The sequence below is a fragment of the Staurois parvus genome, unplaced genomic scaffold (genome assembly GCF_062004578.1).
Source record: "Staurois parvus isolate SC_StPar_1 unplaced genomic scaffold, SC_StPar_1.0 ptg000530l, whole genome shotgun sequence".
NCBI lineage: Eukaryota > Metazoa > Chordata > Amphibia > Anura > Ranidae > Staurois > Staurois parvus.
In genome coordinates, this window is record NW_028318326.1 from 1,383,253 (window position 1) to 1,402,716 (window position 19,464).

The 19,464-nt window shown below is 44.5% G+C and overlaps 1 protein-coding gene and 1 long non-coding RNA gene across 10 annotated transcripts in view; one reads left to right on the top strand and one right to left on the bottom strand.

Annotated features, from left to right (window-relative positions):
* LOC149451568 (uncharacterized) overlaps positions 1-19,464 on the bottom strand; it is a 292,180-nt gene that overhangs the window by 242,438 nt on the left and 30,278 nt on the right. The window lies entirely within an intron of this gene.
* CCDC141 (coiled-coil domain containing 141) overlaps positions 1-19,464 on the top strand; it is a 218,145-nt gene that overhangs the window by 157,918 nt on the left and 40,763 nt on the right. For both annotated transcript variants that reach the window (XM_089690384.1, XM_089690383.1), the window contains exon 17: positions 12,589-12,729. In XM_089690384.1, coding sequence (XP_089546510.1) covers positions 12,589-12,729 — 141 coding nt within the window. The remainder of the gene's footprint in view (positions 1-12,588; positions 12,730-19,464) is intronic.

Genomic DNA, 19,464 nt, shown 5'->3' on the forward strand with positions numbered 1-19,464 from the left:
CAATATCAATACCAAGGAGAGAATTTCATACAAAAAGCAACACCATCACAGTGAGCAGAAAATGCTATGACTTCATAGGGAAGGCAGTAATATCATGTATTGCTGCAGTACAAGTTATGGCCATTAGGTGGCTACATAGTACCATACTGTATATGTAGCTATTATAAGCTATTATATTCACTACTTTAAACATGTGGTTCACTGATTTTTGGGGAGTTACAGTTCCCAACATTTTAACATCCTGTGAGGAGCAGATATCATAGTATCTTATATAACATAGTGGGATGTCTTGATCTCTGTCCTTTTAAGAAGATAGAAATGTTACTGTGTTCAACCACACCAAATCTTAACTTTGCCCAAGAGAAACTGGTAGTTAGACTTGTTTGTTTACAGATTTAGTAAATGAACACACAAATAAGTCACAATTAAAGTAATAACCTTATTCTCCAAAAATATTCCATACACATCCGCTACTAAATGTCCCTGTAACCTATTTTGTATGAACTTGCTTCCATGTTTTTCTGCCTCCTTGTGACGTCCTCTGTGAGCTTCCAAACATCTCCTCTTCCCCCATCGCTTTCATTTGTTTGGAACCAGCAGCACTTGTTGTAGACATGTGCACTGCTCTATGCACGCTGCAACAGAAGGTAACTACATTCCTGCATACAGTGGGACCCAGTGGTGTATTTAGATTTTGTGCTGCCCTAGGCAACACAAAGATTTTGCACCCCCCAATGAGAGAGCGAGAGAGTCAATAAGTGTGTGTATGTATATATGATTCTCTCTCTCCCCCTTTCTTTCTATTCTCTCTCTCCCTCATCTCTCTCTCTCTCTCTCTTCCTCTCTCGTTTCTACCCCCCCCTCTCTCTCCCCTCTCTCTCTCATATCTTCCCTCTCTCTCTTCCCTCTCTCTTATCCCCCCTCCCCCCTCTCTCTCTCTCTTCCCTCTCTCTTATCTCTCTCTTCCCTCTCTCTCCTATCTCTCCCTCTTCCATCTCCCTCTCTCTTCCCCTTCTCTCTTCAATCTCTCTCTCTCTCTCTCTCTCTCTCTATCTATCTATCTTCCCTCCCTCTCTCTTCCCTCCCTCTCTCCCCCCCCTCTCTTCCTTCCCTCTCTCCCCCTCTCTTCCCCCTCTCTCCCCCCTCTCTCTTCCCTCTCTCTATCTCTCTTCTCGCCCTCTCTCTTCCCTCCCTCCCTCTCTCTTCCCTCCCTCCCTCTCTCTTCCCTCCCTCCCTCTCTCTTCTCTCCCCCCTCTCTCCCCCTCTCTCTTCCCTCCCTCTCTATCCTCCCTCTCTCTCTTCCTTCCTCTCTCTTCCCTCCCTCTCTCTCTTCCCTCCCTCTCTTGTCTCTTCCCTCTCTCTCTTTTCTCTTCCCTCTCTCTCCCCTCTCTCTCTCCCCTCCCTCTCGCCCCCTCTCTCTTCCCTCCCATCCTCTCTCCCCCTCCCTCTCTTCTCTCTCCCCCCTCTCTCTCTTCCCTCCACCCCCCCTCTCTCTTCCCTCCCTCTCTCTCCCCCTCTCTTCCCTCTCTCTCTCTTCCCCTCTCTATCTCTCTTCCCTCCCTCTCTCTCTCTCTTCCCTCCCTCTCTCCCCCCTCTCTTCCTTCCCTCTCTCCCCCCTCTCCCCCTCTCTCTCTCTTCCCTCTCTCTATCTCTCTTCTCTCCTCTCTTCCCTCCCTCCCTCTCTCTTCCCTCCCCGTCCCCCTCTCTCTCTTCTCTCCCCCTCCCCCCCCTCTCTTCCCTCCCTCTCTATCCTCCCTCTCTCTCCCCCCCTCTCTCTTCCCTCCCTCTCTCTCTTCCCTCCCTCTCTTGTCTCTTCCCTCTCTCTCTTTTCTCTTCCCTCTCTCTCCCCCCTCTCTCTCTCCCCTCCCCCTCGCCCCCCTCTCTCTTCCCTCCCTCTCTCCCCTCCCTCTCTTGTCTCTTTCCTCTCTCTCTTTTCTCTTCCCTCTCTCTCCCCTCTCTCCCCCCTCCCTCTCGCCCCCCTCTCTCTTCCCTCCCTCCCTCTCTCGCCCCCCTCTCTTCTCTCCCCCTTCTCTCTTCCCTCCACCCCCTCTCTCTTCCCTCCCTCTCTCTCCCCCTCTCTTCCCTCTCTCTCTTCCCTCTCTCTATCTCTCTTCCCTCCCTCTCTCTCTTCCCCCCCCTCTTCCCTCCCTCTCTCTCTTCCCTCCCTCTCTTGTCTCTTCCCTCTCTCTCTTTTCTCTCCCCTCTCTCTCTCCCCTCCCTCTCGCCCCCCTCTCTTCCCTCCCTCCCTCTCTCCCCCTTACTCTCTTCTCTCCCCCCCCCTCTCTCTTCCCTCCACCCCCTCTCTCTTCCCTCCCTCCCTCTCCCCCTCTCTTCCCTCTCTCTCTTCCCTCTCTCTATCTCTCTTCCCTCCCTCTCTCTTCCCTCCCTCTCTCTCTCTCTCTCTCTCTCCCCCTCTCTCCCCTCCCTCTCTCTTCCCCCCCTCTCTCCCCCTCTCCCCCCCTCTCTCCCCCCCCCTCTCTTTTCTCTTCCCTCTCTCTCTTCCCACTCTCTCTCTTCCCTCCCTCCCCCTCTCTTCCCGTTCTCTCTTCCTTCTCTCTCTCTTTTCCCTCTCTCTTCCCGCTCTCTCTATTTTCCCTCTCTCTCTCTTCCCTCTCTCTCTCTCACAACACAGCTCACCTCCTCTGGGCTCTTTCATCTCCGACACTTCTCCTCTCCCTACTCCAGGTGTTCCCCTGGTCATGGCTCATCCGCTGCTGGAGGGAGAGATACACGAGCATCATTCTGCAACTGCCCTCCCCCACACCCCACCACTTCAATCCTCCTGCTGTCCGGGCCACTGCAAGAGTACCCCTCTGATGGAGGCCCTGCATGACTCTGTCCGCCGCTGCTCAAAAGGTCCCTTCTTCAGGGGGGGCGGTGCCACCCCCCTACAAAATTGCAGCTCTAGGCAAACGCCTTGTTTGCTGCACGGTAGATACACCCCCCCCTCTTCCCTCTCTCTCTCTTCCCTCTCTCTCTTCCCCCTCTCTCTTCCCCCTCTCTCCCCTCCCTCTCTCTTCCCTCCCTCTCTCTCTTCCCTCCCTCTCTCTCTTCCCTCCCTCTCTCTCTTCCTTCCCTCTCTCTCTTCCCTCCCCCCCTCTCTCTCTTCCCTCTCTTTCTTCCCTCTGTCTCTCTCTTCCCTCCCTCTCGCTTCCCTCCCTCTCTCTCTTCCCTCCCTCTCTCTGTCTTCCCTCCCTCTCTTTTCTCTTCCCTCCCTCTTCCCTCTCTCTCCCCCCTCTCTCTCTTCCCTCTATCTTCCCTCTCTCCCCCCCCCTCTTCCCTCCCTCTTCCCTTTCTCTCTTCCTTCTCTCTCTCTTTTCCCTCTCTCCCTCTCTCTCTCTCTTCCCTCTCTCTCCCCCCCTCTCTCCCTCTCTCTCTCTTCCCTCTCTCTCTCTCAAAATACAGCTCACCTCCTCTGGGCTCTATCATCTCCGACACTTCTCCTCTCCCTGCTCCAGGTGTTCCCCTGATCCTGGCTCATCCGCTGCTGGAGGGAGAGATACACGAGCATCATTCTGCAACTGCCCTCCCCCACACCCCACCACTTTGATTCTCCTGCTGTCCGGGCCACTGCAAGAGTACCCCTCTGATGGCAGCCCTGCATGACTCTGTCCGCCGCTGCTCAAAAGGTCCCTTCTTCCGGGGGGCGGTGCCACCCCCCTAAAAATTGCCGCTCTAGGCAAATGCCTTGTTTGCCGCACGGTAGATACTCCCCTGGTGGTACCACAGAGATTGGATGTAATCACCTTCCAACGGGAAGTTGAATCACGGCAGCAAAAACAAAAAAATGGAGATTTGGAGGAGGCCGTGTGCAATAGAATGGAAATGTTTATTTTTCTTTAAACCAGAGTTTACGGTCACTTTAACCCCTTCCTGACGCCACCTCTTGGCCCCTTAGGAGGTTCTAAGTGCCAGGAGGTGGAAGCAGGCATTCCAATCATGTGACCACTGTGATTGGCAGTCACAGCTTTCATGTGATCAGAAGCTTTCTGGTTACTGTGGTAACTGGTTAGTCTGCTGGAAGCGCTCTATCAGCACAGAAAAATGTTTACATAGGGACGCATACACTATATTGCCAAAAGTATTGGGACGCTTTCCTTTACACACACATGAACTTTAATGGCATCCCAGTTTTAGTCCGTAGGGTTCAATATTGAGTTGGCCAACCCTTGCAGCTATAACAGCTTCAACTCTTTTGGGAAGGCTGTCCACAAGGTTTAGGAGTGTGTCTATGGGAATGTTTGACCATTCTTCCAAAAGTGCATTTGTGAGGTCAGGCACTGATGTCGGACGAGAAGGCCTGGATCGCAGTCTCCACTCTAATTTATCCCAAAAGTGTTCTTTCGGGTTGAGGTCAGGACTCTGAGCAGGCCAGTCAAGTTCCTCCACCCCAAACTCACTCATACATGTCTTTATGGACCTTGCTTTGTGCACTGGTGTGCAGTCATGTTGGAACAGGAAGGCGCCATCCCCAAACTGTTCCCACAAAGTTGGGAGCATAAAATTGTCCAAAATGTCTTGGTAAGCTGACGCCTTAAGATTTCCCTTCACTAGAACTAAGGGACCAAGCCCAACTCCTGAAAAACAATCCCCACACCATAATCTCTCACAAAACTTTACACTTGGCACAATGCAGTCAGGCAAATACTGTTCTCCTGGCAACCGCCAAACCCAGACATGTCCATCGGACTGCCAGACAAAGAAGCATAATTCGTCACTCCAGAGAACACGTCTCCACTGAGTCCAGTGATGGTGTGCTTTACACCACTGCATCTGCCGCTTTGCATTGCACTTGGTGATGTAAGGCTTGGCTGCAGCTGTTCGCCCATAAGAACCCATTCCATGAAGCTCTCTACGCACTGTTGATGTGCTAATCTGACGGCTACATGAAGTTTGGAGGTCTTTAGCTATTGACTCTGCAGACAGTTGGTGACTTCTGCGCTCTGTGAGCTTCAGCATGCGCTGACCCTGCTCTGTCATTTTATGTGGCCTACCACTTCATGGCTGAGTTGCTTTTGTTCCCAGTTGCTTCCACTTTGGTATAATACCACTAACAGTTGACTGTGGAATATTTAGTAGCAAGGACATTTCACGGATGGACTTATTGCACAAGTGGCAACCTATCACGGTACCACGCTTGGAGTCACCGAGCTCCTGAGAGTGACCCAATCTTTCACAAATGTTTTTAGAAGCAGTCTGCATGCCTAGGTGCTTGATTTTATACATCTGTGGCCATGGAGGTGATTGGAACACCTGAACCCAATGATTTGGAGGGTTTTCCTAATACTTTTGGCAATATAGTGTACAGTGGGGATCGAAAGTTTGGGCACCCCAGCTAAAAATTTGTATTAATGTGTATAAAGAAGCCAAAGAAAGATGGAAAAATCTCCAAAAGGCATCAAATTACAGATTAGACATTCTTATAATATGTCAACAAAAGTTTGATTTTATTTCCATCATTTACACTTTCAAAATAACAGAAAACAAAAAAATGGCGTCTGCAAAAGTTTGGGCACCCTGCAAAGTTAATATTTTGTACTGCCCCCTTTGGCAAGTATCACAGCTTGTAAACGATTTTTGTATCCAGCCAAGAGTCTTTCAATTCTTGTTTGAGGTATCTTTGTCCATTCTTCCTTACAAAAGTCTTCCAGTTCTTTGAGATTTCTGGGCTGTCTGTCACGCACTGCTCTTTTAAGGTCTATCCATAGATTTTCAATTATGTTGAGGTCAGGAGATTGTGAAGGCCATGGCAAAACCTTCAGTTTACGCCTCTTGATGTAATCCCCCATCTATTTCGAGGTGTGTTTAGGATCATTATCCATTTGTAGAAGCCATCCTCTCTTTAACTTCAGCTTTTTCACAGATGGCATCAAGTTACCATCCAAAATTTGCTGAAATTTTATTGAATCCATTTTTCCTTCTACTCGTGAGATGTTCCCTGTGCCACTGGCTGCAACACAACCCCAAAGCATGATTGATCCAATCCCATGCTTAACAGTTGGACAGAGGTTCTTTTCATTAAATTCTGTGCCCCTTCTTCTCCAAACGTACCTTTGCTCATTCCGGCCAAAAAGTTCAATTTTAACCTCATCGGTCCACAGAACTTGTTTCCAAAATGCATCAGGCTTGTCTATATGTTCATTTGCAAAGTTCAAACAATGATTTTTGTGGTGAGGATGTAGAAGAGGTTTTCTTCTGATGACTCTTCCATGAAGACCATATTTGTACAAGTATCTCTTTATAGTGGAATAGTGTACCACAACTCCAGTGTCTGCCAAATATTTCTGGAGGGATCATGCAGTCAAACGTGGGTTTTGAATTGTTTTTCTCACAATCCTGCAAGCTGTTCTGTCTGATATTTTTCTTGGTCTTCCAGATCTTGCTTTAACTTCCACTGTTCCTGATGACTGCCATTTCTTAATTACATTCCGAACAGAGGATATTGACATCTGAAAACGTTTTGCTATCTTCTTATAGCCTTCTCCAGCTTTGTGAGCGTCAACTATTTTCAGTTTTCTAGACAACTGCTTAGAAGAACCCATGGTGCTGATTGTTGGGGCAAGGTCAGATGAGTCTGGGTATTTAAAACCTTTGAGATTGACATCACCTGGTCTTCCCAGACGATGATTGAGAACAATCCATGACACTGGCAGGTCTCAGCTTTGCAAAGGGGGCAGTGCATGCTATAAATTCTGCAGGGTGCCCAAACTTTTGCAGACGCCATTTTTTTGTTTTCTGTTATTTTGAAAGTGTAAATGATGGAAATAAAATCTAACTTTTGTTGGCATATTATAAGAATGTCTAATCTGTAATTTGATGCCTTTTGGAGATTTTTCCATCTTTCCTTGGCTTCTTTATGCACACTAATACAAATTTTTAGCTGGGGTGCCCAAACTTTCGATCCCCACTGTATATTCAGCTTCTCAGCATTAAATCCCACCCACTGAGAGGCTGCATATATATATGTACATCCAGCAGGAAATGGTTAACAAATATAATGTAGAGAAAATGATAAATAAAAAAAAAGGCATAAAATCAAAATCTATAAACATAGTCCAAGGGGATTGAAGTGTACCTATCCTAAACATTTAGCCTTTTTTTGGTTATAGTAGGAATAGTAGTAGGAATAGTCAGAACCTCTAGCAGTTTTTCTTTTTTATATTGCTGTGTTCATTTTTGTCCTAATAACCACTGTTGGCAGGACAGCAAGTGACAAGTGATCTCCCTGTATAACCCACACCTGCCACACTGATTGCACCAAGTCATGCCATAGGTTAGGCTGCTAGGCAAATTTAATTTTGGCTCATCAGAAGTCAGAGGAGCAGAGGTTGATTAATTTGGGCTGCAAAGGGTTTCACAGGCTGTCACTCTGCTACTTCCCCCTGTCTTCTAGAGATTTCTCTAACATAGAGGGCAGAGTCTGCAACCTTAATATTTTTGGAACTCCAGCCAATTCCTGGGGAGTTGTGCCCAGGAGGTGGAGGAGAGCCCATAAATAGCCTAAGGCCTGAACAGCAGGGGCTAGTGTGTGTGTAGGGCAGTGTTCCTGAGCCCAGCCTGCATGAAAAGACCCTGCCCTTCTGGGTAGAAGCCGGAGAAGGAAGCCAGCCTGAAGACACTGAGGTCCCAGCTAGGCTTAGCTGGGGGGCCTAATTGCGAAGCCAACCCAAGGGTCAGGAGAGAGCTCACAGGATAGAGTGCAACCAAAGTGTGCAAGAATTACAGGAGCTGTGCAGAGCAGCCAGAAATTAAGCAGTCCTCAAGTTGTACGTTTTTTTTTGTTCTGAGGTATCCCATGCTCCCCATCCCTATTCAAGTTCAACGTTCTCCAATTAAAAACACAAAAAGCAACCCATAGACTGATCTTTTGAGCCAGTGGAAGAATGCTGAAAATGCTGTGTCCCTGGCTGTGTGTGACCTATGAGAGAAAATAAGACCAAATTCACCAGCAACTCTTAAGGGGTGCACTATATATGCTACTTTTTTTTCTAGCAAAGTGTATAACTAGTTTCAATTGGGTAAATGGGGGGGGGGGTTACCAGATAAAAAGTTCCAAGTAGCTGGTCACATAACCAAATGAAGTTTAGTTAACACTTTTGTTCTGGAAACAGCACCAGGGACACATTACTATCATTACTATATTCCACATTGGTGATCTTCTGGTGTTGTGGGGGTTAAGCTCAGTGTCTGTGGTTGTGAAGCATTGGTGCTACTCACCCCATCCGTATCTCCCTTCTCACCCTTTAACAGAACTTATAGTATTCTTTCGTAGAAATCAAATCATTATGTGAATAGAAGTGAGGTGATTGAATGTCAGGATCCACCTCCTCCAATCACAGAGCGATTTGCATTCTGGGAAAGAATACTATGAGTTCTGTGAATGTGAATGGAAATAGCTACAACAAATGTTTAGCTAAACTTCAAGTTGTTGTAAAGGCAGAAGGATTTTGTTTTTACCTTAATGCATTCTCTGCATTAAGGTAAAAACCTTTCTGTATGCAGCCCCCCCCTCCCGGTCCCCCCAATACTTACCAGAGCCCTATCTTGATCCAGCAATGTGCATAAGATCAGCATATCTCTCTCTCCTCACTGGGCAGAGAGGCAAGAGCCACTGGGTCCTGCTGCTGTCAATCGCAGCATGTGAAAAGAGAATGGGGGAGGGGTTAAGCCTCACGGTGTGTCAATGGACACACACAGCTCGGCACGGAATCGAGCCCACACAAGTGCTCCCATAGCAAGCAGCTTGCTAAGCTTGCTATGGGGCACTGGTCAAGGGGGAGAGGCCAGGAGCAAAGGTTGGGGACCTGAGAATGCGAAAACCATTGCACAGAGCATGTACAGTACATCCAGAAAGTATTCACAGAGCTTAACTTTTGCCACATTTTGTTATGTTACAGCCTTATTCCAAAATGGATTAAATACATTTTTTCCCCAACATTCTACAAATAATACCCCATAATGACAACATGAAAAGAGTTTGTTTTGAAATCTTTGCAATTTATTAAAAATAAAAAACGAAAAAAACACATGTACATAAGTATTCACAGCCATTGCTCAATACTTTGTTGAAGCACCTTTAGCACCAATTACAGCCTCAAGTCGTTTTGAGTATGATGCCACAAGCTTGTCTCGGAGGTCTACGGACAATTCCTTGGACTTCGTGGCTTGGTTTGTGCTCTGACATGCACTGTTAACTGTGGGACCTTATATAGACAGGTTTATGTCTTTCCTAATCATGTCCAATCAACTGAATTTCCCACAGGTGGACTCCAGTCAACTTGTGGAAACATCTCAAGGATGATCAGTGGGAACAGAATGCACCAGAGCTCAATTTTGAGTGTCATGGCAAAGGCTGTGCATACTTATGTATATATATATTTTTTTGTTTTTTATTTTTAATAAATTGTAAAGATTTTAAAAAAAACTTCTTTCACGTTATCATTATGGGGTATTGCTTGTAGAATGTAGAGGAAAAAAATGAATTTAATCCATTTTGGAATAAGGCTGTAACATAACAGAATCACATAATACAATCACTCTGAGCTTTAAAAGGAACCTATATTAGTCTTGGGTACATTTTATCTTGAAGTATATTTGTTTTTGAACTGTTTCATATCTGCATGGCTACAGATACAAAATAATATGTAATATTGTATTTTTACTTGACTAATGCTGGCCACACATGGAACAAATTTTGGCTTGTTCATGATGGATCACCCAACATCCCTTAAAGCGGCACTCCACCCAAATGGGGAAGTTTGGCTTTAAGCCTTTGTCCCCCGCTCCCCGTTAAGGATTGGTACCTTTGGGGAGTGGGTACCGAATTTGACAGGCACCTGCTTCTACTTCCACTGTGATCGCCTAGCTAATTGGAAGCATAAGTCGTCCTCCCCCCTCCCTCTCCATAATCTTCTGGGATACGTGATAGGTCCCAGAAGACTACGGGACCATTCACAAAGAGTACCGCTTCTCGCGCATGAGCATTGGGCACCCGGCTGTGAAGCCGCAAGCTGTCACAACCGGGTGCCCACACTGAAGATGCCAGCGCCAGGGAGAGAAGACGGCTGCTGAAACCAGTGGTGGTGAGGTCACTGCTGGACCGAGGGACAGGTAAGTGGCTGTATTTTAAAAGTCAGCAGCTACAGTTTTTGTAGCTGCTGACTTTTACTTTTTTTTTCAGGTGGAACTCTGCTTTAAGAAGCCAGGTGTTGAACTGTTGGCCAAACAGAGCCTGCATCCAATGCAGACACTGTTCACGTATTTTGTCAGCTGGCAGGGAAAACTGTCAAAATACAAATAGCCACAGCAGAGATTTGCCCAGTACACATTTCTTTTAATGACTGATTGAGATAAGATTTTTTAACCTTAGAGAGTCTGCTAATTTCACTTAGATCAGATATGACCCATCGAATAAAGCTGGCCATAGATGGATCGGTATTCAGCCGGCCCAGCACAAACTGGTCGAATTCAATCAGATCTATGGGCAGACTGGGTGTACTGAAGTCAATCCATCGACAGATTTTAGTATAACAAGCCTGTTGGGTTTTTTTTAGCTGATCTCTACCAGCAGCTATAGCAGTAATCATTGTATTCTGCCATTGACTGTGGTTGAAGTAAAGAAAATTGTATAATATATGGCCTGCCTAAAGCTGGCCATACATTATACAATTTTCTTATTCAATTTCCTTTAGATTTACCTTAAACCCTGTAGTGCAAGGGCCTGCATTATTGCATAAAAAATTTAACATGTTTAGGTTTGAACCCATATTATATGGTTTTGTTAGATCTAAAAAAAATTGTACAAGAAAATTGTATGATGTATGGCCAGCCCAAGCCTAAGAGAAGTTGTGAGCCACCGTCATCGTAAAGCACTATCAAGCTTGATGTAGAAACTGCAAAAATATTATGCAAATGTAGTTGAAATAAACACATTTCTTTTTTTAAATTAACTAATGATATATCAATATAAATCTAAAAGAATTGGAAAAAAAATGCATGCCTTTTGAGGCTTCGTTCACACGGCTGTACAAATACACATATACAAGTATTTTTAATTACAGATCTGAATGCAGCTGCATTGTTTTCAATTGAGCCATTCACACAAGTGTGTAAACATGAGCTAATTTCAGATTTGTAACACAGATTTGAAAATCTGCTTCTAATACCCCGGTCACATCGGGTGCGATTTGAAAATCATATGCCAAGTTGCACCCTATTGTCTGCAATTTGAGCAGTCAAATTGGTGCGGTTCTGACTTGGTCAAAGCCGCACCGATTTCTAAAGTAGTACATGCATTACTTTTGGTACGATTTGCATAGACATTTGTGTCAGAAGTCTTGCAAATCACACCTGAAATCGGCATGTCACCTGACTTTGAAATCGTGCGATTTCACTGTAAGTTGCACGATTTCAAAGTCAGGCTTGATGTGACTGGGAGGTAAGAACATGTGATAAGGCTACTTTCACACTGATCCACCGCAAAAACACAGCAAAACCGCATAAGCGTTTTTACTGCGGTTTCTGAGCATTTTTAAAAGACACTTGATTTAAAAATTTTACCAAAAACGCTTCTCAGTGGTGTTTTTGAGCCGCTTTTCAGGTGCTTTTCAGGCGTTTTCCATTGATTTCAATGGGAAGAGGCATTTTTTGGGAGTTTTTTTTAACTCCCCAAACATGCCCCAAAGATGCTACAAGCAGAAGTTTTTACACCGCACTGCAAGCGCAATGCCTCAATGTGTTAACATACATAGATATACATTCACATCAGGGGCGGACTGACCATTTGGAAACTCAGGCACTGCCCGAGGGCCTGGGGTCAGTAGGGGGCCCCATGAGATGCCCCTGGTACCTTTTTCATAGGCTTCTTTGAGTTTGGGCAAGGACACAGGGGCCCCATGATCCCCTATTGCCCGGGGGCCCCATGAGTTGTCAGTCCGCCCCTGATTCACATACATAGGGAAGTATTTTTCTTGAGCTTTTCAGGTGCTTTTTTTTACGCAAAAACTCTTCAAAAACTCCTCAGTGTGAAAGTAGCCTTACACGCTTACGCATATAAACAAATATGAGTTTGTAAGTACATAGATTGAGTCTAAACAAAGGGAAAAATAAATGATAAAAATGTATGTATGCATACTTGTGTTTCCGTATTTAAATGTATCTATACCAGGGGCGGACTGACCATTTGGAAACTCGGGCACTGCCCGAGGGCCCAGGGTCAGCAGGGGGCCCCATGAGATGCCCCTGGTACCTTTTTCATAGGCTTTTTTGAGTTTGGGCAAGGACACAGGGGCCCCATGATCCCCTATTGCCTGGGGGCCCCATGAGTTGTCAGTCCACCCCTGATCTATACACAAGTGTTTTACTGATCCTTACACAGGAACTTTTCTCCTAGAAAACATGTGTAATAACATCAGTATCATTTTTATGGCCATGTGACTGAGGTCTAAATATAGAGCTTCAGTTACTATTTTTAGATAAATGTTCATTCTCCATTACCAAAGCGGCCTTGTGCGTTCAGTACTTTCATGATTACATCTAACATGGCCCGTTTTTTAAACTTGTAATCTGTTGTGTGATTTCCTTTTCTAGAAGCACATTACTTTACCACTAAATGATCTTCAGCAGCAGCTCGATAACCTGGAACGTGACAGTGTGATGTGGAATGTAGAAAAGAAAGAGGAAAAAGCAGCAAGCAGTTCTAACACAGCATCCATTGAAGATGTAAATGAAGTAAGATGAGAGATAACGATTTTAATTATCTCATTCGACTAGTAAATAGCAAAGGAAAAGAAAATAAACTTCAACTTAAGAGTAGAAGGTTTTACTGTTGTCCTTCTATGTGGCCTAACCCTTTGTTACACATGCGCATATATTTTTAAAGTGCATATTTCCCCTCCAACCATAGGTTGTCCTAGCACATACAGATATGAAAACATCTCCAAGTACCATTTTTATTCAGTTAAGTATTGTTGCATGTACTTTTTCTGTAGCTCCACTTCTGGATTTCTCAAGACACTGGAGACAGAGCCTCAGCCTCACAGATGTCCCCTGGGAAGGCTATGTCAGCAGTGCCTTCCAGGGAGTTAATATGATATTTTGTATAAGCAGTGGTTCCTGCCACTGCCCATCTGCGAGATCTGGCGCTCATGTCCTCGGTGGGCCACACAGAGAACCAGAAAAAAGAAGCTGCATACAGATTCTTATTATACAGGATTTATACAGCGCCAACAGTTTACGAAGCGCTTTACAACATGAGGGCAGACAGTACAATCTACAATACAAATGAATACAGGAGGATTCAGAGAGCCCTGCTCGTTAGAGTTTACAATCTAAGAATGACTTTTTTTCATTAATATCAGAGCAGAATTGGGAGAGCAAGCAGGACGGAGAAGTGAGAATATGGCAACATATCACAAAGAGATTTGTGCTGATATAGGTACAAATACATGTTTCCCTATTTATCATTAAATAGTATTGGCACTAGGGATTTTGGGCCACTTTAAGGGTTCATTCACACGTGTGGCCAGAGGGGTGGTAAAACCAGGTGGTTGAGCAGCTGTTTTTACTACCCATCTGAACAGCTACTCAGGATTATACACATGCCACGGAGTTGATAAAAATGAAACAGCATTTCACATTTGGTGGGCATTATTGCCACCAAAGGAAGTCGATACAAGTCTATGGAGCTGAGCCAAAATTGTATGCAATGCACTCTAATGTGACTCGTGGTGCAGCATTTACAGGGTTAAATCAAACACATCTGAAAAGTGACCCACCCAGATTGCTTTTCAGAGGGGTGGCATGGGCTGTCCCACACTAAGGGAAAGAATCTCAGCTATTATTTTTTGTCATTGAGATCCAGGGATCATGTATAAAAATAAATGCAAAATTATTTTCATGTAGGTACAGTCTTTTAAACTGCTTGGTATGCAAAGCAAGCATTAGGAGTTTATAATTCAATGAGGATAGGTAAGAACAAGAAAATAAAAAAACTCTAAGCAGTAACACAAACACACAAATTACTTTAATGAAAAAGGAAAAGAGAGCAATAAACAGAATCTCAAAAGAGATTTTGCTAAAAAAATTGATGGCAGGGGACTGTGGTGATCACAAATGGGCAGATACTTTTAAAAATATATAGTATGCCCCAAATTGGGAAATCTCCCTTCACGAATGCCTAAGCCTTAGTTTACACAGGTGGCAAAGTGGCTGTAAAAACAGGCAGTTGATCTGTGCTTTTACCACCCTCCAACTATCCACCTAAAACCTATCATGGTGGCTAGAGGAGCATGTACACATGTCACAGCACATGTAACTCAGCATGTCAAGTAAGCACTGCCTGTCAGGCTCGTCCATTGAAGTCAATTGGACCTGCAATGACCTAATATTCAAATGCAAAATCCCCCTTCAACCAAAAAATAAACAGACATTTAGAAGGCAGCTATATTGCCTCCTTAACACCGGGAAGCCGCTACTCTACCATTCTCTGAAAAGTGATCCATTACGGATTGCTTTTTAGAGGGTTGGTAGAGAATGCCACCCATGTGAGGACCAAAGATATCTGAGAGGCCTATTATTGCTGTTTATGATTTTGGAAAATGATGCCATCATTGCAGTGCTCAATATAAGGAACTTTATTGTTTGCTATTATCAGGTTGTTTAGAGTCATCCTATTACACAGAAATAGTTCACAAATTCAGCTCACAGCAGCTGCTTGTGACACCTTTAGCAACAACTGTCCGATCGGGCTCTAGAAAACAATCTTCCCTCAAAGCAAACAGATGACAGGTCACATTTGTCCCCCCTGATGTCTGAAAATACAAAAAAAAATTTTGTCACCAATGGAGGGCTCTTCTACACTACAAAAGATGCTGATTGCAGCTGCCCTGAAGCCTCTCAGGAGGCACAGCCGCTTTTCACAGACAGTTGAGCTAAAAATACTGTCACTTAGACGGATCTCTTAGGACCACGACCACAACCTGTAGAATAGACAAGGGGGTTCAATTACTAAAAAAGTGATTTAATAAGCAAAGTGATATCTCTGTGAGCTTAATGAATAAAAAGAAGTTATACAAAAATTCATCTTCAAAAGAACACCCAGTCACTTTACCTTGTTCAATACGTTAAGTGAAAATTCACTTTGCAAAGTGAACATGCTCTACTCCTTTAGTACATAAAAGCGGTAGTAAATCGCCCAAAAAAAAAAAATTCCCCTACAAAATACTGTCTTAATGTGCTAGTGGGCATCACATACTAGCACATTATCAAAGACTTACCTTAGAATGAAGTCCTCCAGCGGCGCTGACAGGGCTTCCATCTTCACCCGGTCTTCCTTCCTGGTTTGTGGGCTCTGGCCAAGGCTGCAATGACGTCACTCCTGCACATGCGCACTGGAGTCTCGGCCGCCGCACACACCTCTGAAGTAACGGCACTGGTATGCCCTTCCTTCAACGCGCATGCGCTGGTGACATCACCCGCTGCAGGGACACTCCTAAATGGTGCATGTTTAGGAGCAGGGGCGGACTGATAACTCATGGGGCCCCGGGCAATAGGGGATCATGGGGCCCCTGTGTCCTTGCCCAAACTCAAAAAAGCCTATGAAAAAGGTACCAGGGACATCTCATCGGGCCCCCTACTGACCCTGGTCCCTCGGGCAATTTCCAAATGGTCAGTCCGCCCCTGTTTAGGAGATATTCCTTATACCTGCAGGTAAGCTTTATTATAAGCCCACCTGTAGGTTCAAGTGTCCAATGGGAGTTTACTTCCACTTTAACTCCCTGAATTTTATGTTGACTTTACAGTCTTTTTCAGGTTTTTAGATCTACATGTGGATGAAATCGGCTTCATTTCATTAGTATTCCCTTGTCTCCTCCTCCCATGCTCGTCTCCAGGACTTCTCCAGGGCTTCCCCCATCCTCTGGAACTCTCTACCCTAATCTATCAGACTATCGCCTACTCTGCTCACTTTTAGGCGATCCCTGAAAACCTATCTCTTCAGGGAAGCCTATCCTGCCCTCAGCTAATACTGGAATCGTCTACTCTTTCAACCAGTCCATCCCCCACAGTTACTACCTTTTGTAATACTAACCCCTCCCTCCTAGATTGTAAGCTCCAAGGAGCAGGGCCCTCAAATCCCTCTTGTATTGAACTGTATTGTTACTGTATTGTCTCCCGCTATAATGTAAAGCGCTGAGCAAACTGTTGGTGCTATATAAATCCTGTATAATAATAATAATATTGTTACCAAGTGTTTTAAATAACTTTCTCTATATAGCATAGCTTAGGACTTGCCATATTCCCTATTTGTTTAAAAAGTCAGGCTGTGCTTCTTATTTACAAAGATGGATATCACAATACCAATCTTGACACTACTGACAGGATTGCTATACAGGACTTAACAAGGTCAAGAAATACTCACGTGTCACTTGATAGGCTGAGATGCGGTTCCTTCGCTACATTCTGCAGCATTTTCAACAGTGAGTGGGTGATGCCTCTCCCTAGCACCAGGATCACTAGTGACTCCTGAGTGACTGTCCTGCACTATAAGGCCTGGTTCACACCAATGCAGTTTGCGTTTTGTCCTTTTCTGCAGTGCATTTGTGCACGTGTGTTTTTGGCATGTTTTTTGATGCATTTTGCATTTTTTATGCTTTTTTTGGGGACAACTTGTTGCTGGGAAGATTAAAAATGCAAAACACATGAAATGCGTGTCAAAAAATGCACTACATGCGTTTTCTGCAGCATCATAATTGAAGTCTATTGAACGCAATGCAACAAAATGTAAACAAAAAAGTTTAAAACAAGTAAATATGATGTACTTTCCTATCTGTTCACAAATGCTAGCAGCATAAGGACTAAAAATAGCCATTGTTAATAGAGTGAAGTTTCGTTTTAATGTCAGGCCATTGCACAGTTATTTTCCTGGGAGCCGGACTCAAAGCCTGGGTTCACACTTGTGCGGTGCAGGTCACCGCATGTGACTCGGATAGGAATCACACCATGTTCCTATTCAAATCACATGCGATTCTTTGCAGTGTGATTGAGCACATTAATTTTGTATGACTCAAATCGCACCGCACCCGCATGAAAAAGGTACAGGCATCTTTTGTTTTGCCACTCTGACATCAGATGGCATGGGTGTTCACATCCTTGTGATCCTGTTTAAGCAATCGCACTGCATTTTGAAAGCTGTTTTGTTTCTAATTGAAACCCAAAGCTTATCACATGAATGTTATGCGATTTCAATGTGGTGCAGGAAACGTAAAGGATTCGCTGTGTTTCCCATACCGCATATACAGTATGTGAACTGGGGCTCAAGCACAAACTAAACACTGCCTGACATTTCACTGACCAATAGGAATGTAGAAGAGGCAGGGGGGGAGGTAAAGATGCAGCGCAAGAAGTGTTGGATCCTTGACTAATAGGAACAGTCTGCTATTTGGTGGTAAGTACAGGTTTTTGGAGGCTGTCCTGTCAGATGAACAAGAAATGAAAAAACATAGAGTGCCCAGTAGCAGTAAGAGAGCTCATAGTGGATGTCCTGAGTGTGGTGAGATTCTCTAGTATTTTCTACAGATAAGACAGGAGACGGGGCAGTGACACATAATCTGTAGAATTAAAGATTGGAAAAGTGCTCTCAACTTCAAATTTGTAGACTTATAGCAAAAGCTAGGTGGACAGCTGAGATCGCTGGTATAGCTTACTGATCATTTAGAAGATCGAATGATTTCTATAAATGTCTTTGATCTGTATATTTGTCTTTATAGCTAGATACACCTTTTAAAGTGATCCTGTACTTTGTCAATGCAAAGCAGACTGTAACCCTCCCTAGCAGCATCTACTTTCATTTGGACCTCCAGCCTTCAGCCACCAGCAGTGCAGGAAAGCCCTGTGTAAGCTGTGAGTCGCAGCATGAACAGGAATATAGATTCTCAATGTGACATTACAGATTGACCCAGCACTGTCACAGAATAAGTCACATACTCTTCCATATCCAGAAGTTGCATTTACTTCCATAAGATACCAGATAACTCGTTCCACAATCTAAGCAGGCTTGAGCACTTCTGCTTGATACCACGTCTTTGTATGGTGGAGCAAATCATACATCAGGGACATCCTGGGCTTCCCCAGGTCCTATTCCCTTGTGAACACACAATGCACTAGGCCAGCCATGGAAAGCTCAAGCGTGGCTGATGTTTCCTCTTTTACTTTAGAACTTCTTTGGCATCCTAAAATTGTAAGTCAAGGTAGGCCGTTTGCTGTTCTTCCATGCTAACACATTAGTCCACTGCTTCTCAGGTAGCCCATGTTCAACAACTCTTTTAAAGATGCCATGGTAGGCTTCAACATCATACTCTAAGGACAATTTCCCGATAGCACACTGCACCAGCTGCCCCTGTTCCAACAGCTGCCTCTCTACACAGGGCCAGTATCTGTCACTGTATGGGCAGGTTCACTTGCCGCTGTCACACTAAGGAGGCCTCAAGGGTTTCTGTCAGATATTGTATCTGTTGGGGGGTTAAGGACTTCACCTCTTGTAGTAGATGAGTAGTTAATGTTTGGAAACATTGCACTATTACTGGTTAGTTTTGGGAGTATAAGATGTTTTAAAAGCTCCTCCATTTGTTCAACAATATGTGTCTGTATCTTTAAGGCACTGTCTACATCCAAGCATCAGGTTGTAAGGGGGAAATGCTCTCCAGGTATTGACAGCGGTAAACCATGCATGAGACAGGGGCTACCAGGAATAGTCCAAACAGGTTTGTCCTGCCCTTTTTCAGCAGGGCAGTAAACAAACACACTTTTAATGCTAGAGCAAATCCATAGCATAATGCAAACAAAACACCTGCTGGTCTGAGACACTAACTAAATTTAGGTCAGTTTCTGCCTAACATGGTGCCCCACTAATGGGTCCTTCAACACAAACAGGGAGAACTTGTACAATTTTAGCATTCTGTCTGCAGGCAGTCTTTTCACCCAGCAGCAGACTCCCACAGTGAGAGCTCTCAGCATCAGTCAGTTTACATATATAAAGATCTGTGGATAGCTGAGACAATAATAAGGTCTAACTCCCAGGTAAGATGTTGTACTAGAAAGGAGGCTGTGCCCTACTCAAAGCTCTACAAGGCTCCAAGGCAGCAGGACCCAGAACAGCAGTTTTTAAGATCCTGAGAAAGCAAAAAGTTTGCTTTCTCTGCAGTCGCCATAAATCCTGGAGCCCCCTTACCGTTTAGGCTGACCGTACACTATACAAAATGATTGTATAATGTCCTTTAGGTCTACCATAAACTGATTGTTTAGGTTTGTCCTCATTTGACATATTTTTGGTAAAATGAGTTTGTGCAATCAGATTGTATAATGTATGGATAGCTTTAGTGTGTGAGAAACAACGAACACACCATCCATAATACTTCAAGGTAGGGCCTCACTTTATATATAGTACATATACAGTGGATATAAAAAGTC